This window comes from Palaemon carinicauda, unplaced genomic scaffold (assembly GCF_036898095.1).
Source record: "Palaemon carinicauda isolate YSFRI2023 unplaced genomic scaffold, ASM3689809v2 scaffold9, whole genome shotgun sequence".
In the NCBI taxonomy this organism is placed as follows: domain Eukaryota; kingdom Metazoa; phylum Arthropoda; class Malacostraca; order Decapoda; family Palaemonidae; genus Palaemon; species Palaemon carinicauda.
The window spans coordinates 799,249-827,042 of NW_027172203.1; the positions used below are offsets into that span (position 1 = coordinate 799,249).

Consider the following 27,794-nt stretch of genomic DNA (forward strand, 5'->3'; position numbering starts at 1 on the left):
TACAAGTGACTTGGAAATTTATTTTGACTTGTATCCAGTACATGTTTAGTACAAATGTTACTATCCACATTTTGATGTGAATACTACAAAGAAATGTACATAAAATTACCTTTGGCTTATTTATTATTCATAGATGTGTTGCAGTACTGTACTTTACAAGCACCAAAATAACTGACACATTGATCAGTACCTAATTTAGTCTTTTTTGTATACATGTGCCTAGAATAGAAAAAGAAAATAGCACTACCTGTATTTACAACTAAGTCAATATACACAGAGTTTATGAAATTGCCGTTATATACCACATAGTAAATGTAAACTTTTTTGTCTAACCTAATCTTTGGTGTTGGCAGTTTTTATACCTAACAGCAATACTATACAAAAAAAAAGAAAGAAATAAACTGTATAAAGTTTCATCATATTATCAAACAACCTGACAGTTATGAACAACCAAGTACAGTAAACGGTATATATATATAGACCATACAAATGTCTTTATACCAACAGAAATATACTGTGCTACGGTTACTATGTTTTGGATTTCCATTATTTGTTTATTTGTTCAACGATTTTGAAATTTCTCGAATTGACCGTAACCTCGTTCACCTACGATCTACCGATTAAAAATGACTAACCAGTACGTAGTTGTTAAAAAGAAAAGATTAAATAAACACTGGTTTTATATAGGATAAAAGGGAACAGAATGTGACTGTCTTCCTAACAGGACCTTGCAATTAACATACTAAACATAATGAAGTCAAAACATATAAGGATCAACTTCAAATAAAAAAAAAAAGAGACAAAATTCTGTACAACGAGACTAGAAAATATATTCATATACAGGAATGTCAAAAAGTGAGCCAGAAAATGTCTTCTAGATGTGGTCCGGACTAGGACGTGCATGAGGTAAATACTGTACAGGCTCGAGAGACAAAAGCCTGCAATGGCTGAGACAGACGACTACTGTATGCAAGCAAGAACGGAATTAAATGCCCAACTGAATTATACGGAGATGTCCACACAGAGAATTTTACATGTCAACTTAACACTAATACAACGAGTAAAAGAATCGGAGAGAGAAAAGTTAACACGAAGAGCTCTTGTAGTCGGAGGTGTCGGATGCGTTGCAGGAATCGCCGTTCAGATCGTCGTGATTGTCGGCTTTCATTTCCTCCGACCTGTGGGAACCAGGCAATGGGAAAACGTGTAAATATTATGAGTTCGAAATTCTTCAAATTTCAATACAAAGTCCACCGAAAAAATCTGGACATTCTCCCATACTTTTTGAGTCCATGAAATATTTTCTCATCAATATAAACCCAACTTATCAGTTAAATAGAAGAATTATACAATGTTTACACTTGATTACACCAACATGCTTCTCACGACAAAGTTTCTGGGACACTTACAAGTTAGTTTATGATTGGTGGTCATTGCTGATCTTAATTGAACATCAGTTATTTGCTATATTATATGACACAGACTATTTTATTTTAGATGCCAAGATGTTTCAATACAGTACATCAGGATTATTCCACGCCAAAAACCCTTTTACCCCCACCATAAGGTTAAATTTCGAGCACATTTTGCTATATAATTTTTTTAAATTGCTCTAAAAAGCTTAATTTTTGTCCTAGAGAGGTCAGGTTGGTCTCATTCTTTTGGAAAATGCCTGAAGTTTCTCATAAAATTATCAAAAATATGTAAAAATATCTAATTAACAGTGTTTTGCAAGAACGTACCAGTACGTCCTTTGGGGGTGAAAGGGTTAAAAACATAGTAATGATGACACGATTTGAATGAGTTCCTTAAAAACCTTAACCTACATATATTAACAGCTAGGTACATGCACTCCTCCGCAATACTTTCCTGGTCGCCGAAACGACAACCCCCCCGTCCGTGCACTTACCGAGGGGTGGTGCCGAGGGTGGCAATGGTTTTGATTAATTTACTATTGGCACAATCTAAAGCAGCGATCTTTTTGGCCTGAGCGTCTATTCGGGCATCTTTGTCTTGCATCTCCTTCCACATAATCTCTTGCTCGTGACGAAATTCTTGCTCCATACTCATCAGTCTGAAATGCACAGTGTCAAGAGAATAGACTTTTTAAAAACCATCCCATAACCGACTGGAATTTCAGCCCATGAGATGATTCAAACAAGCAAAGGTTATATATTAAGTCTACATCTAACAGACTTTGCCTGCCTGTTAGAATATAAGTTGTCGTTTTTAACTTACCATCGAGCGACTTCCGTACTCTATCATTTTTCAGATCGTCGTCATAACAACGAAACAGGAGTGAATATGTAATCTGCAGACCCATATCTGAGCCATTATGCACACTGGCACAAATTGATTCAAATATTGCAGGCAGAAGTGGACAGATGCATAAATCTAAAATGCTTTGATTCCATCAAAACTGATTCTACCAGTGCCTTTGACCCTCCATCTTAATGATCACATTAAGATAAATACATTTTTAAATTCAAGCTTCAGCTTAGTCCCACCTGCACCTACCAAATTAGCACCTATGTGGACATGGCCTTGATTGAAGTTTGACCTCGTGTAGATGCAATGTATCGTAATAAAGAAAACAACGAAAATAGCTAAGACACGCGGAGCAGATTTGTACCAATTTTATCCATCAATTTCCCAGAAACATTATACACACACACACACACTCTCTCTCTCTCTCTCTCTCTCTCTCTCTCTCTCTCTCTCTCTCTCTCTCTCTCTCTCTCTCTCTTCTGATCAATTTGAGCACCAAGGCAACTGTACATTATGTTCTTGGCCTGTTGTGTGTACACATTTGAAAACAAAAGAATAAGCTACTTCCCGATCTAAGATATGATTTGACTATAAACCCGATAACACGAAAGTAGCGATGCTATACGAGTCCTTACACAGTCTTTACTAAGCAATAACGGGGCCAGATTTAACAGTGGAACTGGAATTCCAACGTATGTTGGTTTACTAATGAATGTCAATTCTGGTGCAACTGATTTTGGACATGCTGTAATATCTAGAAGTTCGTAAGCTAATCAGAGAGATAAAATGATAGGGACTACTCCTAAGGAACTGAATACGGATGAGCCCCCTGGCTTCTACGAGATATAACGAGAGCAACTAAGATTGTCAAGCGAACGAAGGAACAAAACTCTCTCGGACCAGTCGGACAGAGTCACCTTTAACCGCCAATAACCGTCTCACAGTTTACAGCCAATTTATTCTGGAATGTCAGTTGTTAATTGTCAAGGAGAAGCAGTGGTTATTATGTAAATCATAGGTTGAAACTTATCAGCTGTTAATAGTCAAGGATAATAAATGGTTATTATGTGCATCATAGGTTTGAGCTTATCAGCTGTTAATAGTCAAGGATAATAAATGGTTATTATGTACATTATAGGTTTGAACTTATCAGCTGTTAATAGTCAAGGATAATAAATGGTTATTATGTACATCATAGGTTTGAGCTTATCAGCTGTTAATGATCAATGGTCAGAAACAATTATTATGTAAATCATAGATTTAATCTTGAAGAGTCTATAGTTATAATACAAGGTTAAAAGACTAATAGCTACATATGGAAACTCAGAGGCAGCTACTAATAGAGGTATAGGGACCTGGATGAATACTGCTACAGACTATATTACAACCCAAAATGACTCCTGCAAGACACACTATAGTTACTTACTACCTACGGTGGATTATAAACAGATACACTACGCTGTACTGAAAATACAAGAACTGTAGGCTACACGGAGACTGTACTACTAATGTTGTTGGAACAATGATGAATGAATAAATTTATTGCAACGAACCTTCAAAATACAACTCTGTTAATTTATTTTCAAATAAATTTGGCTAAGTTTCAAAGATATTTGCAAGAAATATTTCTTGAAATTCCAAAGATATTTACTTGAAATATTTCTAAAAATTCCAAAGATATTTACTTGAAATATTTCTTAAAATTCCAAAGATATTTACTTGAAATATTTCTAAAAATTCCAAAGATATTTGCTAGAAATACCTTTTAAAATTCCAAAGATATTTGGTATATATATTTCTTAAAATTCCAAAGATATTTGCTCGAAACATTTCTGGAAATTTCTTTTTAAATTTCTTTATTATATGAAAGTTTAAAAACTTGATGAATTCATGACTGATAAATTTAGCCCTGAGCATGAAACATGAGGGACGTTACCACGAAAACTCTGGAGTCAAATATAAGAAGCAATACGCACCACTAAGTCTTTCTTTTCACTCTAGGATATCAGCACAAGGAATCAAACTATCTACTCGGAGGTATTGAAGGAGGCTACGCAGGCTTACGGAGGTCCTAACTACATACACGTACAGGTATCCTCATACAGGGGCAAACAATGTAGGAATAAGTAATTTCTAGGGATCCCCGTCTCAAAACCGCTGCGGGTAGACTTTCAACCCCTTACCAAAACGTTTCCCGTAGAGAGCTTTGTTGAACTGGCAGTAAGGCTGGAGTCTTCAACATTATAATTACCCTAATCAGAATAATAGGGACACAAGAGCTTGTTTAACTTCCATGTACAGTACTGTAAGTGATTACACATTGTAACAATACAGGTACTGTACAGTAACTCAATTTAGATGTTTTAAGAGGAAGGAAAGCTTAAGAGAACATAGATGAGAATGTTGAGGTGGAAAACTTTTGACGTCTCTTTCCAATATGGTTGAAACTTGTATTGAAGTGTACATGACCAAGATGGGATCTTTTAAAAAAGAAAAAGCCATGGAAGCCAAAATGGGCTGAAAAAAATAATAAAATGAAATTACGGCATTTGATAAAATAAAAGATGGAGTTGGTTTTGACCTGTGAAAAGTGAATAGATGAGATATGATTGGTCAGAAGAGTGGTGTCAGCCATGGCAGGAATACAAAGACCTTTATAGAGGCCTAAAAATCATGGAGTAAATAGGAGATCTAGCTAGACTGGATGGGAGTTCAGGAAGACAGAGAGGGGGATAGATAAGAACGGAGGAATCGTGGGCTAGACGATAATGGAAGGAACTAATTCTAGTCTAATTTCATAAAGGGAAGAGCTGATATAAAATCGTTTATGAAGACGATACCTTGCGAAGACACTCGTTCTGCGAGTCAAAAATTCCAAACTGTTGCACGAAAAATCCTTTATTTTGTGGTACTGTACTTTTAACTTACTCAAGTCCTCTTATTGCCATGTTTACACACAGATACAAAAAACAACAAAGTGCACGAATTCACAACAATACCAAAAAGTAGTTTATACAGTGCAAGAATTTTGAAGGTGTTTTATGGCATCTTAAAAGCAGCTGACATCGTTCATATGTGCAGTGAATTAAAAGCTCCTAACACACACAACAGTAGCTAGGTTTACTCGGCAGGCTTAAAGGGACACTTAAACAGTGCCAATCTCAGAAAGGAAAAATGCTACAATATCTTACTTTTCCACAATAGCTCTCATCTGACCCTCTTGTTGCTCTAAAATTTGTTGTGGGGCCAAACTCTTGGACTGGTTGTAGTCTTCCTGACTCAGCCGTCTGCTGCTGCTACTGCTCTCCTTTCTCCAGCTGCCGCTTCCCCCTCCTCCTCCCCCCGCACCTCCTCCTCCTCCTCCTCCCCCCGACGGTACGTAATTCATGCCGGATAGATCATCCTCGGAATCATCGTAACAGTGGGAGGTTCCTCGGGCGAACTCCTCTCTGTCGCACGTTCTGAAATACAAAGCGTTCGGATTTAGCGAGTAAACATCGAGTTGCGGTGATTGGGTCATTTCCAATCATCCACAGCATCGTTTTATATAGTACAAGAGTCCCTCAACTTAAAGACATTTGACTTGAATCGTTTTATATAGTACAAGAGTCCCTCAACTTACAGACATTCGACTTGACAAACATTTGGAGATACAAAAACAAATTCATCTGAAATAATTAATCTCAGATATTGTATCAAAAGTTTATAATAAAATACTGTAACAAAATAATATTACATAATCAAATGAAGTAAGCAAGACAACATTTTCAATATAAAACGAGACTATTTGCTGACTTTTGCAGCTGAAAATCGTAGGCTTGTGAGTTAGGTGAAGCCTATCCTAGGCCAAAATTTACAAAAATTCGACCTAAAGCTTCTTTGAACTTATTAACTTTGTAAGTTGGGGACTTCCTGTACTCAGAAATCCAATACGAACTGAGCATCTGACAACGTAGAATCGAGTCTCTCGGAGAGGATAGGAATCTGTAAAATCGTCAGTGTCATACAGCACTGTATTTCAATGCTGACGTTCTACCAAGCATAAAAAAGGCGAGTGCAGTAAACAGCATTCCTTCTCATTCAAGATAGATTTAGCTTATTTTCAACTTGCTTAAGTCAATTTCACTCGCTGGCCAAACTCGTTGCAGGTTCAGAATAAAGCGGCAAACTTTTATTTCGTGCAGTAAACTTACGTTTGCAGATGTTAATAACAAAGGGATTATTTGCTTTACTTCAATATACAATAGATCATCCTTTGGTCTAAAACAGACACATTCATCACGTTCATACTTTCATATTATCACTACTCTATAACATGCATTTCAAACCAAAAGTTCACATAACAAAACATACAGTTCATGTTACACTTATTCTGTCACAGTAACAAATGTTCTATAATAAACAGTTCAAGGAATAGACAATTTTAAGACAAATGCTTTTTCAAATCCACTAATACACGACAGGTTGCTGAAAACTAGTTATATCATCCTACGAACTTCATAATAATAAAAGTTCTACATCCAAGTCATTGCGTACGTACAGAAAATCTCAGCCGGGACATTTTCCAGAAGTGTACAGATTCTAAACTAAATATGCAAACAAAATTCTCTCAATTCTCATGAAAAATTTTTCCCTCATGACAGTTTTGAACAGGCAACAGATTATTCCTTTTGCAGCACATACAAAACTGCGTCCTATGGAGGGAGAAGGGCCTAAGCTTACAGAAAGCAACACCAACCTTAAATTTCTTCCTCTTCGCCCGCTACTAACGCTGCGGTCACACCGAGACCGCGATCTCATTTCCTGCCTCAGTGCAGGCGACGGTACCAACCGCGGAGAGCAATGGGGGTTGGTGCGAGGCGGATGGTGGTGGTGGGCGTTAGGGCGGCGGGAGTGAGCGTGCATTGCGGGCCTTGACTCGGGAGACGAGTCAGAGGAGGACGAAGCTGAGCGGCGGTGGCGGGTGCGGCCGCGCCGGAGAGAAGAGAGATCCTCTACGCTCTGTGAGGAGCTGAGACTACTGTTTGGACTCCCTGATGTTCGTATAACAGAAAGGGATTGGTGGAGGAGATGCAATAACAAGGCTCTGCTAATTTCAGTACAGTACATTACTCTAGTGCTATTGGACTGTTAACAAAAGAATCTATCTTTCACTCTTGAGCAATTTAAATCTTTACTGAATATATCTAAACAATACAATTTTGTGTTATTACTCATTTTGGAATTAGACGCAAGGTACAAAATCATTATATGCTGGTTCTAATCAAATTACCGCTGGTCTGCCAGACTAAACTACAGCTAGAAATCAAAGGAATTCTAAAATCATATGATACCTTTGGACTGTGGAACTCTAGGAATGTGTCTTGGAGTGCCATGTAGCGACACATGGCCAGCGTGCCCTAAGTACGCTGGGTGTACAGCCACGGCTCGGTGTTTGCCAATTGGTGGTTGATGCAAAGGAGAGGCTGCGGACGACACCACAAACATGAGAGTCGCTTGAGAGATAAAAGCTGCTGTGATTAGCGCAAGTAAGAAGCCAGCTGCTTCCAATCTTAAAACAAAATTAAGTTACAAACAAATGCATATTCACACTTTGTAAAGAGAAAAAAAAAAAAGCACAAAATCATGGCTGCAAGCATTGAATCAAGGCACAAAATCAAACAAAGCAATGTTTCTTGCCAATTAAAACTTGGGACAAAAGAAACAGGGGGGGAAAATGCACCTCTAAGCCTTACCGAGAGGGGATCCGTGCAAAACTTGTCGAAGGATGGGCTGGGGTGGGTTGCCGTTCTCTCGGGACAACAAGCTGGAGTTGTCCGTCTGCAACAGCGAATCAACGGGGGAGGACGACTGCGAGTAAGCAAAGCTCTGGTATCCTGACGAAGCAACGTTCGAAAGCTGGGAAATGGAGGTTTGCGAACCTTGAATGTTGTTCTCGTGGTCCATGCACACGGCATCTATTTGATGAGAACAAGAATCCATGAAGCTGTACAGCTCGGACAGTTCCTCCTGGTAGGGTCCTCTTCTCTCCATGGGGGACTGAATCGCTGTTGCAGAGTGACTTCTCCCAGTTGTGGTGACCGTTCTGTAGAAGGAAACGGAAAACGAAAGGACTAGGGTTAAAATGTTGGCTTAAAATTTGACTGACATTAGACTACGCTCTACGGTGGACCAAAGCCATTCGTTTATCATTTTCTCCATAATTATATTCATTACTATTATTGTTATTATTACTTGCTAAGCTGCAACCCTAGCTGAAAAAACAGGATGCTACAAGCCCACGGGCTCCAACAGGGAAAGTAACACAATATTATTACTGTACTGGCTAAGCTATAACCCTGTTATTATTATCATTATTATCATTACTTGCTAAGCTACAACCCTAGTTGGGAAAGCAGGATGCTATAAGCCCAGGGGCTCCAACAGGGAAAATAGCCCAGTAAGGAAAGGAAACAAGGAAAAATAAATTTTTTAAGAAGAGCAACATTAAAATATTTCCTATATAAACTATAAAAAACTAACAAAACAAGGCTAGGAGAAACAAGACAGAACAGCGTGCCCGAGTGTACCCTCAAGCAAGAGAACTCTAGCCCAAGACACTGGAAGACCATGGTACAGTGGCTATGGCACTACCCAAGACTAGAGAAGAATGGTTTGATTTTGGAGTGTCCTTCTCCTAGAAGAGCTGCTGACCATAGCTAAAGTCTCTTCTACCCTTAACAAGAGGAAAGTGGCCACTGAACAATTATTACAGTTCAGTAACCGCTTGGGTGAAGAAGAATTGTTTGGTAATCTCAGTGTTGTCAGGTGTATTAGGACAGAGGAGAATAAGTATAGAATAGGCCAGATTATTCGCTGCGTGTGTAGGCAAAAGGGAAAATGAACCATAACCAGAGAGAAGGATCCAGTGTAGTACTGTCTGGCCAGTCAAGAGACCCCCATAACTCTCTAGCGGTAATATCTTAACGGGTGGCTGGTGCCCTGGCCAACCTACTACCTAGTTGGAAAAGCCGGATGCTATAAGCCCAAAGACTCCAACAACAAAAGAAACCCAGTATAATTACTATACTGGGTAAGCTATAACCCCAGTTGAAAAAGCAGGATGCCACAGGAACAAGGAGGCCAACAAGGAAAAACAGCCCAATGAGGAAGGGAAATAGGGAAATAAATTAACTATATGAGATGAAATGAATAAAGGATATAAAATATCTTAAGACCAGTAACAACGTTAGAATATTCAATAAGGATCACTTTTCTATAGAAGGTCCCTTTAGCGAGTTGATCTTATGAAAATATTTAGTCATTCACAATAAAAACTAATATATTCCATACTAGCATTCTGAATGTTAAAACAAAGATTTACTATTTATATATTTCCTTTAACCCTTTTACCCCCAGGCTATTTGGAAATTTCCAACCCTTAACCCCTAGGGGGTTATTTTTTTCCCCATCACATTTTGCAGTATAATTTTTTTAAAATTGCTCTAACAGCCTTAATTTTTGTCATAGAGAGGTCAGGTTGGTCTCATTCTCTTGGAAAATGCCTGAATTTTCTCAAAAAATTATCAAAAATATGAAAAAAAGAAATTTTATAGCATTTTTTTGCGAGGACGTACCGGTACGTCCAATGGGAGTAAAGGGATGGCTTTTGTGAAACGTACCAGTACATCCTTTGGGGGTAAAAGAGTTAAACAATTACTTTTTCATATTGAATATTCTCAGAAAACTTTTTCTGGATGAAAGAATTCCTTCTAGAAAGTATTAGGAAGAAGAAACTGATGGACCGGAAGACCAACAGTAAATAAACAGAAAATTGAGAGGGCAATGCATTCAAAATCTATTGAACTCACACTTCAGGTAGTAACTGATTTATACAAAACTAGATTTCATTCTTTACGTTGTCAAGAATAAACAAAAGAATAGGTATGGTATTATTATTATCATCATCATCATCATTATTATTATTATTATTATTATTATTATTATTATTATTATTAACATTAGCTAAGCTATAACCCTAGTTGGAGAAGCAAGATGCTATAAGCTCAAGGGCTCCAACAGGATAAAAATATCTGTGACAAAAGGAAATCAGGAAACAAATAAATTACAAGAGAAGTAATGAACAATTAAAGTAACATATCTTAAGAACAGAAACACCATTAAAACAGATCTTTCATAATATATATAAACTATAAAAAGAGACACATTGCAAACTTCGCATCACATAGCCAACCAGACGTGGCTCAGCCTACCTTTGGTGACGCCGAGGGAGACCCGTATTGTGGTGGTAAACACGGAGAGGCGGTTGACCTGCTAACGTGTACTGGGGTGCGGGAGAGCCGCTTGAGCAGACCGGGGAATCCGGGGGCAGAACCTCCGCCATGAAATAAGTATTTCCGTTGCTGAGGCGGATGTCGGCCATGGTGGCGTTGTTGTTGGCTTCGCTGATGAATTGGAAAACAAAGTTTGATTTACCGATTAAATATTCTATAAAGTACAGCATAAAACGATGTCTCTAGACTAGAAAATGTACTTAAAATACAGCATGCTGAGGAATCAGACAACAAAGTTTTACTTACTGATCGGATAATCTAAACAATACAGCATAAAATGATGTCTCTAGACTAGCAAATGTAGCAAATGTACTTTACAATATAGTGCGTTGATGAGTCAGAAAGCAAAGTTTAACTTACTGATTGGATAACATATAAAATACAGAGTAAAACGAAGACTCTAGATTAGTACATGTAATTACGATACAATTGGAAAATTATATAGAAAATGGCCTCTACCATAGCTAGGTGAATGGATAAATCGACTATCTACCTACTGTACTTGCTATATTTCGTGTGGGGGTATTATTTCAGTGAAATCATACAAGCTTTCAGAAATACAGCAACTAGGCCACTATGTTAATTTCAATTGTTTTGCATAAAAAAACAAGGAGATACAGTGAACCCTCGCTACTTCGAGGTTCGCCCATCGTGGATTCACCACTTCGCGGATTTTTTTCATAACCCATATATATATACATATTGGTAATAACAAAATTAACATACTGTACTGAATAATCAATATAATCGATGCAAAAACTAACCTATACACAGATGTGTACAGTAAATGCGTTTGTTTCTTCATTATGATCAGAGAAACGTAAACAAAACATTGGTTGCCATTTTTTATCGTGCTTTTTGGCGTGTTTAGGAAACGCATGATATAAAATCGCCTTTAATATTTGTGCCTGTTTTAGTTTAGGGTACTGTAGTACATGCATTAAGTGTTCTGTACATTAAAGGGTAGTTTGTTAACAGTACTACGTACAAGGGAAGGTTTTAACAGTCTGAATATACATGTTAAATAAATAGGTAAATATGGTGTCACTACTTCGCGGATTTTCACCTATCGCGGCCGGGTCTGGAACCTATCTACCGCGATAAACGAGGGTTCACTGTATATATGGAAGAAATACACACTAGACATTATCGTATGACAAGCACGGAAGAAATTCCACGAGCCTAAAGTACAGCTTTTGAAAGAACTGAGATTGATGTTATGCCAATAGATGGAAGATTTGGAGTGATTTGGGGCTTTTTGGTACGATTGAACTCGGATATACCTTTCCATCATAGAATTGAATTGATGATACACCAAATTGATTTATCTATTACACAGTATATGTTCAATTTAATAGAATTTTTACCGCTTTCCAAACACCAACAATATTGTTATCAAATCTAATGCTACTTTGATCCACTACAATAATAATAATAATAATAATAATATAAATAATAATGATAATAATAATAATAATGATAACAATAATAATAATAAAGATATTAATAATAATAATAATAATGATAATAATATTAATAATAATAATAATAATAATAACAATAATAATAAAAAATTAAAGTCATCCTTCACATCACATACATATCATTGAGAACAATAATCAAAGAATATTATAAAAAAAATAATTTTCAATAATCATAGTACAGGTAGGTGGAAAAGTATGAAATCCTTCAAGGGAAAACGGAATCTATTATTTTATCCAAAAATTGATAAGACATTATTACACTTCTGCTTGTTAACCCTTTTACCCCCAAAGGACGTACTGGTACGTTTCACAAAACTCATCCCTTTACCCCCATGGACGTACCAGTACGTCCTTGCAAAAAAATGCTATAAAAAATTTTTTTTCATATTTTTTATAATTTTTTGAGAAAATTCAGGCATTTTCCAAGAGAATGAGACCAACCTGACCTCTCTATGACAAAAATTAAGGCTGTTAGAGCAATTTAAAAAAAATATACTGCAAAATGTGCTGAGAAAAAAATAACCCCCTGGGGGTTAAGGGTTGGAAATTTCCAAAGAGCCTGGGGGGTAAAAGTATTAAACGATACCCGATATACACACGGTACTAAACTGTACTCAAGTTACTTACATAGACGGATACATAAAGTTCTGAGGCTGGGCATGGTGATCGAACGCAGTTATGAGCACGTAGTCATCGTTAGTGGACAGGTCGTTCGCGGCGGCCTTCTCGCGATAAGGCGAGTTAAGCCCTGGGCTCGGAATTTCCTAAGGGAAAAACGAAACGATTTCAGGGTCAGTTCACTGGTGTATAAAGTTTACTACGATCATTTTCCGAATGTATAATTCGTACTCGTGAAAGATTTTACCCTTGAAAGTCAGGTAGTCTAGTATAGATGCAATACAACTGGATATCTAAATGTATATTTTCCCATCAGTAATACATACATACATATACCATGGCACTTCCCCCAATTTTTGGGGGGGGTAGCCGACATCAACAAAGAAACAAAAACAAAAAGGGGACCTCTACTCTCTACGTTCCTCCAGCCTAACAAGGGACTCAACCGAGTTTAGCTGGTACTGCTAGGGTGTCACAGCCCACCCATCAGTAATAGAAGCACAATAATATAAAAATAGCTAAGTTAATATTCCCTACTAGTTTAGAAAGATATAGAACATTACATTTTTGCGTACTCCAAGTTAATACAAAATGAAAGACAGTATGTGGAGAAAAAGTGTTCACATCTTACAGTGAAGGAAAAAGAATTACCATGTGGTGCTGGTAGATGGGCGGAGCCGACCGCGGGAGAGACTGCGACTTCACCGTCGTCATGGGCATTCCGTATCCAGGCCCCATGCCGCCGCCTCCAACGATGCCAACGTTTCCATCCCCGTAATCTCGTCTGGATGGGAGAAAAAGGGATCGTGCAAGTGAGGGAACTTCTTTCAAACAGTTTGCAAATGTGATAAGTAATGCCAAGAGTACAGATTTTGTAACTTAGATTTCAGGTCAATGTTCTAATAATCTGTCTTGTTCACGGAGTATTCATATTACATACATACATACATATACCAAGGCACTTCCCCCAATTTTGGGGGGTAGCCAACATCAACAAATGAAACAAAACAAAAAAGGGGACCTCTGCTCTCTACGTTCCTCCCAGCCTAACGAGGGACTCAACCGAGTTCAGCTGGTACTGTTAGGGTGCCACAGCCCACCCTCCCACATTATCCACCACAGATGAAGCTTCATAATGCTGAATCCCCTACTGCTGCTACCTCCGTGGTCATCTAAGGCACCGGAGGAAGCAGCGGGGCCTACCGGAACTGCGTCACAATCACTCGCCATTCATTCCTATTTCTAGCACGCTCTCTTGCCTCTCTCACATCTATCCTCCTATCACCCAGAGCTTCCTTCACTCCATCCATCCACCCAAACCTTGGCCTTCCCCTTGTACTTCTCCCATCAACTCCTGCATTCATCACCTTCTTTAGCAGACAGCCATTTTCCATTCTCTCAACATGGCCAAACCACCTCAATATATTAACCAAAAATATTATACAGTAGTAAATAATGTTTATATGAATAATGACAATACGAAATTTTTTTTTCATTGAGGTAGCCTAATTGAATATTAGATCATTGAAGCAGAGAAAAATAATACAATATACACATTGAAAATTATTCAAGAAAAATTCTGATGAGTAGTGATGCACATCCTTATATTAAAAATATAAATTTCGATTGGAACTGCTTTAGTGAGCAACAATCTTTCAAGGGGAACTTGATAGAATTCAATGACTCCCAAGGCAACTCAAACTTCAAAACATATCTGGGGAAGGAATAAATACCTTAACTGACTACGAATATGAGGATATTAGAACGGCGACCGTACTTCTGTCATTCAAACAAGAAACGCAAATAATCTGTTCTCCGTACATTCATAAGAAGCCGATGTTAAAGATGCAAGGAGAAATTCATAACCACACTAACAAGCTGAAACTACCTGTACGTCATATAACAGAATACTGTCCCCATCAAATATAAGATTCAAAGGTTAATTGTTAATTTTACTCTTTCATTTTATAAGATAACCCTTTTACCCCCAAAGGACGTACTGGTACGTTTCACAAAACACATCCCTTTACCCCCATGGATGTACTGGTACGTCCTTGCAAAAAACTGCTATTTACATTTTTTTTTCATATTTTTGATAATTTTTTGAGAAACTTCAGGCATTTTCCAAGAGAATGAGACCAACCTGACCTTTCTATGACAAAAATTAAGGCTGTTAGAGCAATTTAAAAAATATATACTGCAAAATGTGCTTGAAAAAAAAATAATCCCCTGGGGGTTAAGGGTTGGAAAGTTCCAAATAGCCTGGGGGTAAAAGGGTTAAACCAATTCTATAAGATAAACCAATTCTTATTCTCTTCAGTATCCATGATCAACAAGATTAAGCTGTCAGACTTACACAAAGTTGTCTGACGATCATAAGATTACTGCCGATTAAATTCAAGACAATCGAGAGTGATTGTAAACACTTACACGTAATTATTGTTGAGATGAGTTGGCGTCGCCAAAGACGAGACGTTTGACACCATTGGAGGAGTCGAAATCGGATTGAGCATCGGCACAGGACACGTGACCGGCAGGTTTTCCTTACCTTCGTCACCAAGGAGGGCGCTTATATCCTCAACCAAAGCGAGCACTTTGCTTGCTTCGCTTTCGTAACCCTGGAATAAAAATTCGAAAGTTATTTATTTGTATCACAAAAGGATTTTTTTATAACACTTGCCACATACAAGTTACAGTATTTTCAAATCTATCTTTAGTCATAGTATAGGCTTCCTCTGTTGTACAAGAAAAAGATGATAGTGAAATACTGCAAAAGAAAAGTTTTTATCATGAAGCTTTGATAATAAACTATAATGTATTCATATAACATATTCTTGTATAGTCATTTAACACATGCTTCTTGAATCTACCACAAACAGTTTCAGATGATCACACTTTTCAACTCCAACAGTCATTGAATTTAAGGACAGGTCACATAGGCCATACAGCCTGGCACTGGGCCAGTGAGGCTACTATAAAGTAAAAGTTAACCCTTTTACCCCCAAAGGACGTACTGGTACGTTTCACAAAACCCATCCCTTTACCCCCATGGACGTACCGATACGTCCTTGCAAAAAAATGCTATAAAATTTTTTTTTTTTTATATTTTTGATATTTTCTTGAAAAAATTCAGGCATTTTCCAAGAGAATGAGACCAACCTGACCTCTCTATGACAAAAATTAAGACTGTTAGAGCAATTAAAAAAAAATATACTGCAAAATGTGCTGGGAAAAAAATAACCCCTTGGGGGTTAAGGGTTGGAACTTTCCAAAGAGCCTGGGGGTGAAAGGGTTAACCAACAACATAACCCAATATGGGGACTTATCTTTAGAGTTAAGAAGAAGAAAAAAAAAAAAAAATGTTGAAATAGGTTGTACGACTATATAGTAATGTATGCTATACAAAGCACCAAATGGGTTGAAAGAAAGGACAAGAATCGAAACAGTAAAAGGTAGAGAGAAATACACCACTGGGAAGAAGAAATATGTTGCAGAGAACTTTTAATACTACCTATAGTGCACACTGCAAAAACACACTGTAGGCTTTACTCTTAATTGGTTCGGGAAGTGACAGGTAAACAGCAAACACTCACCTGTGTGTTGATTTTGGCAAGAGCATCGATCAAGTGTAGATGGAGCAGAGCCAGATGCTTCCCCAGGTCAATGTCACCCGTAAATTCCAGCTCGTTCCTGTCATCATCCGACGCGCTCTGCAATGGATCATTTTCTTTAAGGGACATGTTTTTTTGAGCCACTGGAAACTTATGCTTTATTGACAACTTATAATTTATATTCTTTTACAACTTAATACTTATATTATTGAACAACCTAAAACTTATACCCCTAAACCACTTGAAACATTTATTCATGAACCACTTGATAGCAGACTTCTGAGAAGGATTACTGTTATACCACTAAGATGAAGACGACTGAATTTTGAAGATATTATTAATGGCAAAAGTTGAATGGCAGAAATACGTCATATACATGTAACGATACAGGTTAATTAAATTAGTAAAACCACACTAAAAAAGTTTTTCTAAGCATTCCTTGTGTCTTTATATGTTTACTACAAGTATTAAATGTATAGAAAAAAGAATGGAAGAAACTAAAGAACATCTTTCAATAGGGTATTCTCCTTTTAATCATACCACTTTCTATGAACAAAAGTTAGGTCGCTCTTCATTCGTTCCTCATCTATTTCCAGCTCGCATAGTCTATCTACGTAAGCGTGTTAATCTTACTATCATATTGGCCTCTGTATTTTTAAATTACTTCATTGAAAATGGCAAAAATATCTGCACAGTTGTAACAGCAAAAATCTAAGAGTGAGAATGATTAAAATATCACCATGACAAAGTCCTTTAATAACAGTGAATCATAAATAGCATACAGTCCTTTTATTTATGGAAAAGAAACTCTAAAATCAAAGCTGATAATAATTATCTTTGGCCAGAGTTTTATGATCGAAAAATCATAATTTTAGTTTATTAATCAGGACTTTTCCCATCACTACCAAGCTACGGTATTTCTTTCTTCTTATGTAAGTAATGTTTCTTTCAAGAGGAGGGATTATCTAAAGCCTTTCCTTTCAGGCTTCATCTCCACATTTTGAAGGAAGAAATAAATACCTGAAAACAACAAGATAAAAGAATAGATGTGATACTACGTCTAAAATGTAAATAACACAAGAAAAATGGGATTTCAGCATTTGGGGTATAAGGCTGGCCCAGCACTAAGGCCCAGGAGGCCATTTAGCACCCAAATGCCACTGGAGGAAACCCAGCAGTTGTAATATGAAGGCAAAGATGAGAGAAATTAGTTAGGTGGAAAAGTACATCATGCTTGGTTATAAAGACAGTGCAGCAAGGAGTCGAAACGATATTGGAAAGACCTTCAAGAGCTCCTTACAGTGCACAGCTTGACTATTACAAACAGCATAAACCCTGTATGGGAATAAAGAATTAAATACGTTATGACGTACTATTGACATTTTGCGATTACACTTGGAGAAACTCGACGATCGTTCTCCTAACTAAGGGCATCAAGTTACCTCGGGTTAAATTCCCTGCAGTCGTTTACTTACGGATATGGCTTGCAAAAAGTCCCTGCATCGATCCTGCTCCCTGTTGATAAACTCGTTGAGGAACTCCATGAAGCTTTCCTTCCCTTGGAAATGTGTAAAGTTGGCCAAGGTCTGGAGTGTCTTGGCCAAAAGAGTCAGGTTCCTCGCCACTCCTTCGTCGGGATACTCTGCAGAGGGACGCAGGACATGTATGTAAAATAATACTCAAGGTACGAAGGACACTAAAAATAGTACTCTGCGGAGGTACATACTACATGTACGTACAACAATACTCAATGCAAGAGGTTAACTAATAATATCACTCTACGGAGGAACACGGGACGTACCGTACGCACACGAGTAAGACTCAAGGTACAAAACTAATATTTAGACAACAGCATTACTATCATATTCTTGTTTTCTACACATTTTTACTTTCTCACCTAATGTCCAAATAATCATTACTGCTTTGAAATCAAATAAATATCATTATAATCTTCTTTTCTTTGAATTGAAGTCATACAAATAATACTGTAAATTCTTGGAATTGCAAAAAAAAGTCTTAATATATATCACTCCAACTTAAAATATTTTCGTGCGAGAGTAACGTATAAATGGATGCAATCTTAATACGCTTTTTTAACTCTAGACCGTATTAATCAAGCACAACGAAATAGAAATCAAATAGATAAGTCAATACATGTATTCTACAGTTGTTTGAAAGTGGCTTGAAACTTTAAAAGAAAAATTAATAGCTTTAAAATGAATCATCTATTATCAAACTCAGGCACAGAAAGACATTTTCCTTATATTATTTCATATGCGATTAACTCAATTTACAGCCACTAAAACTAAATACAGTACTTTCACAGTACATAGCTATCAACGTACCTCTGACAATGTTGAAGAGAGAGGGCGACAGAACAGCAGGGCACAGGAATCGCAAGAAGACGCAAGCCGATATCAAGTGGTCGGTCATTTCGCCCTTCCCCTGAAGGGTGAGGTGTTCTCGGAGTGTGTGAAAGACTTTTCGAAGCTCCCTGGAGAGATGAAGTCATGATTAGAACAGTTAAGCAAAATTTCTATGGTAGATTATAATTTATCAAGTACAAACGTACATACTTGTTGTGACATAAAAAGACTTGGCTGCTGCTACCCAAGCTTTATTCAACTTAAACTTCAGTAGATTATTCCCTGAAACAATCATGAACATGATTAGCAGACCCCATAATAAATGTAATACAAACTATGTTAGATCCTCAAAGTAAATCTAATTAAACCAAATAGATACAAATGGAATAAACAAAAGGAAATACAAAAGAAACAGAGAATTACTTGATAAGTTGCTTTGACTGTCCCTCCATCAGGTAAGTAAACAAAGTATGAAAAGATCACCAGACAAACGGTTCAGAGTGAGGTATGAAAGAGCAAAAGGACAAAACAATATTATAGCAATACTGTACTGTACAAAGAATAAGGTTCTGTTGTATAATCCCCAGCCAACTATCAGACCATTTGAGTATTAGTACAGTAATTGAAATCTGAGGTCTCATAAGATCATCATAAAATTACGATGATATTCAAGAGGTAAAAACTTGCATTCATATCTAATATATAATATATTACTTCTGCCAAGGTCATAAAATGACCTGCGTTTATTTATTCAATTATGTATTTATCTGTTAGCAGGATTACGTCAAACCTTCTCTCCAGATTTTCACCAAATTTTATCACTGGATATTATGTCCCGGAAGAACCAATTAAATTTGGGAGGTGATCTGGATCAAGATTGCGATTCTGGATATTATTACTATTACTGTATAGTATTATACACCAGATTCATTCACGGTCAACATGTGAAAGACGGAAAGGTTGGTCTGTAGGCTTAAAGTCAAATGTTGACCATCTTCATTGGCGGAAGTATAAAATCACTGATTACTCTTCTTTGGTAATTGATTTTCAGATTTTCAGCCTTTAAAAATAAAAAAAATTAATCTCATCTTATACGCAGCATTGCACTTACACCGGGAAGGTGGCGCTCGATTTGATTATTCTCTCCCAAATCTCGGAAACTCGTTCTTTCAGCGCCTCGCGCTGTCGTTGAAGTGACTGAAGGCTAGTTATTCTCAGCGGGTCTACTTCCAGGTCCTCCGAAGTTGCGCTTAACGAATCGATGGGTTCGAAGAGTAGGTCGTACAGGTACTGCTCCCCCACCAGTTTCATGTAGGCCTCTATTGCTTTGGTTGCCATGCTGTTTCCTCGGAACAGCAGGTGCTCGCTCTCGGCTGTTGGATATAAAAGGAAGACGGTGAGGTTGGTCATTAACATGTAAGTTTATATTCTAAGTGTTTTACTATGTCACAGTGTATGTTAATTTCAGATTCTCCTTTTAAAGAACATATTCCAATAAAATGTAGAATTAAAAAACAAAAGTGACAGCTAAGTTGAATGTCAACGCGTAAGTTAGTTTCTTATGAGTTGCCTTTTAAGAATTCCAATGAAATGTACAATAAAAAACAAAAGTGAAGCAGCTCATTCTCTGAGAACACCGACCAAACAAATAACTAAGTACATTTGGAAAGCATACGTCTCAACCGTGAAATGTTTTGATATATCTCATATCTTAGCTCTTCATAAGAAACATCAAATAGACAACTTTCATTAATAAAGAATGCTCCAGGAACATCTGAGAAGACAATATGTACAGCACACGCTTCTTCATGGTCATCAAAAATTACCAGTTATATCTAATCTCCCCAAAGGTGGTTCTATAATGGTTTGTTTTCTTTATCCTCAATGTTTTATTTATCCAATAAGCAAGCTAGTGTTGTTGCACCTTAGGTCAACAAAACAGAGAGTAAAACAACACCCAAACAACTGTGTTAGACAAGATCTTGTATTTTCACATATGAAGAGTAATGGTTGCTGTGCTTTTCAATAGAACCAATAAAATTGTCTGGTTAAGAATTTAAAAAGATGAAAACAAGTGTCTTGATTATCAAGACAGATGGATAAATGTGAATTTCTAAATCAGAGAACGGAATTCAACGTTGCAAACAGAGATTTTTGTATAGTTTGACCATAACGAAGACGCCTTTTCAATGTCTCAGAAAGGATTCATCAATGACTATAAAAGGTTTCTTTAAACTAGGGATATATGTTACTTTCTTTCCATGAATCCAAATCCCCTACTTTGATAATGTATGCAACTTTATTTCAAAAGAACTCTTCTTAATTTAGTTTACTATTTTAATATTGGTTCCATCTTCCTAAGGGGTTAAGAATCTCTTTGGTGCTTAGCAGTAATTCTTTTTTGCATTATGTTAAATTTGTATTCTTAGGTTTCTTTCTCGTGGCTGTTTAACTTCTTTTACAAAACAAATGGTTAACAATAAGCTCGTAAAATGTGCGTCCGCCACAACTATTCGTGCTCTGTAACTTCCATTGCTTTTCCACCTTCTTCTCATCCAGTGGACTCTAGAAAAGTTTATTGTTAAGGTACTTACTCCTCCATCTCAGCAGACCAGTCTTGACAAAAATAGACCCCTACTTGCCCTAAGGTCAAATTAAGACCATTCCTTTAGCTGAAATGGTTTTCAAATCAAAACAAACCTTTCTTCTGGGTGTCGATGAAGATCAAGTTAACGAGGAATGTTACGGCTCTCTGCTCTGCCTGCATGATGTGGATGAGCGTCGTTGCAATGTCTTCTTTGGCTTTGACAGATATGGCGGGTTCTAGGAGCTGACACAAAGAGGTCGAGTTGTCTCTCAGGTAGGACCGCAAGGCGTCGTATTTTGCCAGAGGCAGAATGTCTAAAGACTGGAACCTGGAAAATAATCGGCAAAATTAAAGAATTTGAAATGCTAACGCAAAGGTTCTTAACCTTTCCTATGCTTCGCATCCCTAGAACCCTTTTCATATGTTCTCAAACTACTGTACTTCAGAATGTCTAAAGACTGGAACCTGGAAAATAATCGGCAAAATTAAAGAATTTGAAATGCTAACGCAAAGGTTCCCAACCTTTCCTATGCTTCGCATCCCTTGGGAACTTTTCCTGTTCTCACACTTGCTTGAGGGTACACTCAGGAACACTATTCTATCTAATTTCTCTTCCTCTTGTTTTGTTAAAGTATTTAAAGGTTATATATGAAATATTTATTTTAATGCTGTTACAGTTCTTAAAATATTTTATTCTTCCTTGCTTCCTTTCCTCACTAGGCTATTTTCCCTGTTGGGGCCCCTGGGCTTAGAGTATCCTGCTTTTCCAACAAGGGTTGTAGCTTGGCAATTAATAATAATAATAATAATAATAATAATAATAATAATAATAATAATAATAAAAGAAATACGAAGAATGCAATTTATACTAAATTTGATGGAAACATTTATTTAAGCTCATTTAATAACTTAGAAAAGAAGGGAAAAAGTGAAAAACATTATAACAAATTTATATCAAAATGAATATTACAAATAATTTGAATGCTAACCACATTATCTTAATACTATTACAATAGACTACACTCGGTAATTTAATAAATAATTTTCTCTTCTCTGCCATTAAAGTATTTAAACTTTCAAGGTATTAACAAAAATAATAAATAAATCATTCTAAATGTTTAACCGTTAAACATTTAACGTTATCATTTTTTGCTAATTTACCATGACTACCTTAACATATTTCTTTCAATTATACGAACTCCTGTGTGCCTTCGAATCTAAAATACAAAATATAGATACTTTAACTTACAACTTGTTTTTCAAGTCAGCATATTGTACAGCACTAGGAGTGAGATATAAAGGCAATCCCATCATGTCACTAATCAAACTAGCGAGATAATTTTCTTTTTATGAATTATTAGCGTGAATATTAAATCTTAAAATTATCATAATATCTCAATTTAACTTAATCCATGCAAACTGACCCTGATTACACACCCAAATTGAGCCTGTATGCGACTAGGACCCATAAAATTTACAAAAAATGTGCGTGAAAGTATTTTGGAAATAAATTTCACAAGTCATTACTGTATAAACCCAAAACGTAACAGAAAACTAGATTAATGATACTATATAGATTAAAAGTATGATTTAAATGTAATACAAGACTATGCTTAAAAATGAGGTAAAACAACAGAATATGGAGGCTGCTCACTAATGGCGGGAACCCAACTTGCACGTAAGCTAAGGATCCACTGTATATATACATTTAGAAACTTATTCTTAGGATGGGGAACATAAAAACAGGATGAAAATTCCAAGAGTCTAGGTTTAAAGGTTTAAAGGTTGCTCATGAATGGCAGAGGCAAGGGACAGTGACATTGCCCTAGCAATCAGGACAATGCTCTAGAGACTGACCTTATATTATATGATCAGCGCCCAAGCCTCCTCTCCACCCAAGCTAGGACCAGAGAGGGCCAGGCAGTGGCTGCTGATGACTCAGCAGATAGACCTATAGGCTCCCCCAAACCCCCAAACCTTAGCTCCCAAGGATGATAAGGTTGCAGACACTAATGGGACTAACGAGTCTGAGCGGGACTCGAACCCCCGACTGGCAAACGCCAGGCAGAGACATTACCAATCAGGCCACAGTAACTCTTACAACCCATTACAATAAGCCTTCAAATCTTACTTATGCTTAATCCTGATGGATGGGACGTCACCCCTGTCCTGCTTCTCGACCTTGACGAGATACCAGTTCTCGACAAGTGCCGCTCGCCCGGGGCTCGAGAGGGTGACGTTGATTTCGACACTGCCGATGGTCTTCACCGTTGGCTTCTTGTCGGCCTCTCGCATGAGTTCGATGCAGATTGTGGAAACCTGAGGCATGGAGGAAAAACATGAGAGGCGAGGCTTCGAAGATTATGTTTGAAAATTTCCGATGAAATAAAAGACGGACAAAAATTAGCCAACGAAAAAAACTCTATATGAAAAAATCTTTCACAAATCTCTCACAAATTTAAATAAATCACCAATTAAACTAGATATTTGGGCAAATAAGAAAAATTACATAAATGCACAAATAAATGAATAGCAATAAGCAAATGCATCGGAAGGAAATAACTTACCTGTGGGAGTGAGTTCAGTTCGAAGTACTCTCCCCAGAAACACATGGTTGTCATCTGTTTGGTGTGTGTTCGTCTGTACGGTTCGTTGTTCAACTTCAGGCGACAGAAGTACCTGCGGCAGATTGCACAAAGACAATGAGATGACGTAAAAAAAAATAACTTTAGGAGAGATTAGATTTACCGTGAAAGCATTTTTGTTTGTGGTGTACCAATTTTCGAGGTCTTTGTGGGTGGGCGAATCCACGAATTTAAAAATCCAACGAGAATTTTTATACAATGTCTGAATTTAGTATTGAACTTGGACACATTCGATTTGTGTTGGTGACCTACATTTTCTAAGCCGTTGTGGATTACTAATTTATTTTGATTTGTTATTGTGAATATGTTTTATTTTGGTGTGCACTGTGATAATTATTGCATTGCAAATGAACACTTTATCATAATTGGGGTTCAACTAATAACTAAAAAGGTATAAGTTCCAAAACGGAAATCCACGAATTTAAGAATCCACGAACCAACATTTTTTTATAAAACGAAAATTGGTACCCACGAATAAAAATACATTCACTGTAATCAGGTTGGGTTGGGTTAAGTTATGTTGGGTAAGGTTAGGTTAGATTTCCGTAGGATATCGTAAATTTTTTTTTTTGTAAAGTTTAACCACTCATAACTTTAACTTCTATTTATCCTATAAGACCTTGAAAACAAGAGTGGGGGGGGATTTTAGCTCCCTTCTACCTCAAAATATGACGTTCCCTTATCCACTCATAATAAAAAAATTATATCTATAATATAAGTAATGTTAGGGAGAAGGCTAAAAATAGGATGCTGCAGAAGGCTATAAAAGGGTGCTGCTACGGAGAAGGCCAAAAAATGGGTGCTGCTGCAGAAGGCTAGAAAAGGCTGCTGCTAGGGAGAAGGCTGGAAAAGGGTTCTTCTAGGGAGAAGGCTAAAAAATGGGTGCTGCAGAAGGCTATAAAAGGGTGCTGCTATGGAGAAGGCTAAAAAATGGGTGCTGCTGCAGAAGGCTAGAAAAGGCTTTAAAATGGGTGCTGCAGGAGAAGGATGTAAAATGGGTGCTGCTATAAAAGGCTAAAAATGGGTCCTTCTAGCGAGAAGGCTAAAAAAGCGCTGCAGCAGAGAAAAGCTAAAAAAGGGTACTGCGAAGGAGAAAGGCTAAAAAAGGGTGCTGCTATCCAGAAGGTTGAAAAAAGTGCTGCTAGGGAAAGGCTAGAAAAGGGTGCTGCTAAGAAGAAAGGCTAAAAATGGTTCCTTCTATCGAGAAATCTAAAAAATGGGTACTGTCGGAGCAAAAGGCTAAAAAATGGTTACTGACAGTGCAAAAGGATAAAAAATGGGTACTGACAGAGCAAAAGGCTAAAAAATGGGTACTGCTAAGGAGACAGGATAAAAAATGAGTGCTACTTAGATAAAAAAAGGTTTGTGTGAGTCTTACAAATTATTCACAGCTACTGTATTTAACAAGTCAATTACAGCTCTGCTGTTTGTGATAGAGTTACATTTATTCGTCAATTTCACACCCTTTCCAATTATATCCAAGATAAAAATGTCTAGTTGGCAACACGAGGGAAAGTTAAATTCTATTAAGACAATGAATTTATCGTAAATGTTTTACAGCAAGAATTCAATTGAATGGAGCGGCGTATATGTAAGACCCTACATTGCCCTGTCATCCAGATGATGTAATTATCCTATAGAGGGAGAGAGAGAGGGAGAGAGAGAGGGAGAGGGAGAGAGGGAGAGGGAGAGAGAGAGAGGGAGAGAGGGAGAGAGAGAGAGGGAGAGAGAGAGATAGAGAGAGAGAGAGAGAGAGAGAGAGAGAGAGAGAGAGAGAGAGAGAGGGAGAGTATTTCTCTCGGCCACTTACTTCTTTTTGCTGGGGATGTCCTTCGCTTCCATGATCCATATCATGAGGGTGTTCTCGATGCGTCTGGTTTCGTCTCTGTTGACTTGATTCCGGGCTCTGGAAAAGGCGACGAGGAGATTAGATTTATTCCGGTACTAGTGTACACGACCCGCCAAATATGAAGGCTTGATATTTATACAAACACAAACACAAAGACACAGATTCAACTCTTCCCAACCACGACCCCTTTTTTTCACTACAACCCCTCTCACCGTTAGTTATTCGTCTGGCCATGCCACTGAGAAAAATCAAACCATTGTTCTCTAGTTTTGGGTAGTGTCATAGCCTTTGTACCAAGGTCTTTTACGAGAGAGAGAGAGAGAGAGAGAGAGAGAGAGAGAGAGAGAGAGAGAGAGAGAGAGAGAGAAAAAATATATCAGTCAAAGGTGGGTGTTCGTTTTTAAAGTAAGTTTTTTAAATTATCATTATTAATAATAATAATAATAATCATTATTACTATTAATATTTATTAATATATTTTTTAATAATAATAATAATAATAATAATAATAATGTCTTGGGGTAGAGTTCTATGGCTTGAAGGTTCACTCAGGCACATTATTCTATTTGTTTCCTTTTATCCTTTCCTCATTGGGCTATTTTCCTTGTTGGAGCCCTTAGGCTTGTAGCATCATGTGTTTCCACTCGAGGTTATAGCTTAGCTAGTAATAATAATAATAATAATAATAATAATAATAATAACAGTAGTGTATGGAAGATAATGTAGAATTATTTTTTATATTACAATTAAGAAATGCACGAAGGTCGAGAGAGAGAGAGAGAGAGAGAGAGAGAGAGAGAGAGAGAGAGTTACAAGGATTTTGGATGTCTCAAAGACATTTGAGTCCATTCGCGGAGACTCCATTCAGGGAGTTTTTATGATCTTGTCAACTTATTCTTGAAGTAGAATGAGAGAGAGAGAGAGAGAGAGAGAGAGAGAGAGTGAGTTACAAGGATTTTGGATGTCTCAAAGACAATTTAGTCCATCTGCGGAGACTCCATTCAGAGAGTTTTTATGATCTTGTCAACTTATTCTTGAAGTAGAGAGAGAGAGAGAGAGAGAGAGAGAGAGAGAGAGAGAGAGTTACAAGAATTTTAGATGCCTCAAAGACATTTTAGTACATCCGCGGAGACTCCATTCAGAGAGTTCTTATGATCTTGTCAACTTAAGAGAGTTACAAGGATTTTGGATGTCTCAAAGACATTTCAGTCCACCCGCGGAGACTCCATTCAGAGTTCTTATGATCCTGTCAACTTATTCTTGAAGTAGAGAGAGAGAGAGAGAGAGAGAGAGAGAGAGAGAGGGGAGAGACTCACCTATCGTATAATGAGGATGAATGGTGATGGATGGAGTCCTGAAGATGCATACACGAAGAAGATTGGAGGGATTCGTGAGATCGAGCTGACCGGAGACTTCCATCGCTTATCTCCGTCGATCTGAAATGATGCAAAATAATTATTTATTTGTTTGTTTGTTTGTTTTTGTTTGTACAAATAAACAAAGAGTGGAGCTCTATAATGGCCTATTGTAAACGTCCCTGCCTTGCAATCTCTCAGACTGGGGTTCGAGACCCACTCAAGGTAGATAGTATAGTTTGCAACATCATCCTTTGAGGGAGACTATACGTCTTCTTGATGAGTCATCAGCAGCCATTGCCTGGCCCTCCCTGGTCCTAACTTGGGTGCTGATCATACATATGTATGGTCAGTCTCTAGGGCATTGTCTGTGCTTATTGCCTCAGCTATTCATGAGGGGCCTTTAAACCTTAACCCTTTAGTGGAATATAAAAAAAAGTGTTTGATAATAATAATAATAATAATAATAATAATAATAATAATAATAATAATAATAATAACAATAATTAATAAAAGGGCACTCAGTAGAGCACAGACCTCCGCCACGGCAGCTTATTTCTCGACCTTTTGCTTGACATTAACCTTGACCTTTGACCTTAACATATATTAATTGGTGTTAATTTTCATACACTCAAATATGAACCAAGTTTGAAGTCTCTGTGACAATGATGTCCAAAA

The 27,794-nt window shown here is 37.3% G+C and overlaps 1 protein-coding gene across 3 annotated transcripts; it reads right to left on the reverse strand.

Moving 5' to 3' along the window:
• On the reverse strand, positions 1-27,196 carry LOC137637642 (ras GTPase-activating protein raskol-like). 3 transcript variants are annotated; one of them, XM_068369792.1, is made up of 19 exons: positions 27,078-27,196; positions 25,723-25,818; positions 23,835-23,946; positions 23,399-23,586; positions 21,381-21,595; positions 19,792-20,053; positions 18,660-18,808; positions 17,790-17,956; positions 16,297-16,413; positions 15,134-15,321; positions 13,355-13,487; positions 12,713-12,849; positions 10,521-10,712; positions 8,004-8,353; positions 7,602-7,733; positions 7,007-7,301; positions 5,460-5,729; positions 1,910-2,074; positions 1-1,178 (listed from the first exon to the last, which is right to left on the reverse strand). In XM_068369792.1, the coding sequence occupies exons 1-19, from the start codon at positions 27,125-27,127 to the stop codon at positions 1,085-1,087; spliced, it is 3,312 nt and encodes a 1,103-aa protein (XP_068225893.1). In that variant the 5' UTR covers positions 27,128-27,196; the 3' UTR covers positions 1-1,084. The 3 variants fall into 3 exon arrangements, with proteins under 3 accessions (XP_068225893.1, XP_068225895.1, XP_068225894.1); XM_068369794.1 differs by lacking the exon at positions 10,521-10,712; XM_068369793.1 differs by lacking the exon at positions 1,910-2,074.
• Between the last annotated feature and the right edge of the window lie 598 nt (positions 27,197-27,794).

Excerpts from the sequence above, each read along its gene's own strand:
- LOC137637642 (XM_068369792.1), bottom strand. The coding sequence starts at position 27,127 with ATGCATCTTCAGGACTCCATCCATCACCATTCATCCTCATTATACGAT. Across the intron at positions 18,809-19,791 it reads TCGAGCGCCACCTTCCCGGT|GGAGCTTCGAAAAGTCTTTC; the intron begins GTAAGTGCAATG and ends TCATCTCTCCAG. Across the intron at positions 17,957-18,659 it reads TCTCTTCAACATTGTCAGAG|AGTATCCCGACGAAGGAGTG; the intron begins GTACGTTGATAG and ends GTCCCTCTGCAG.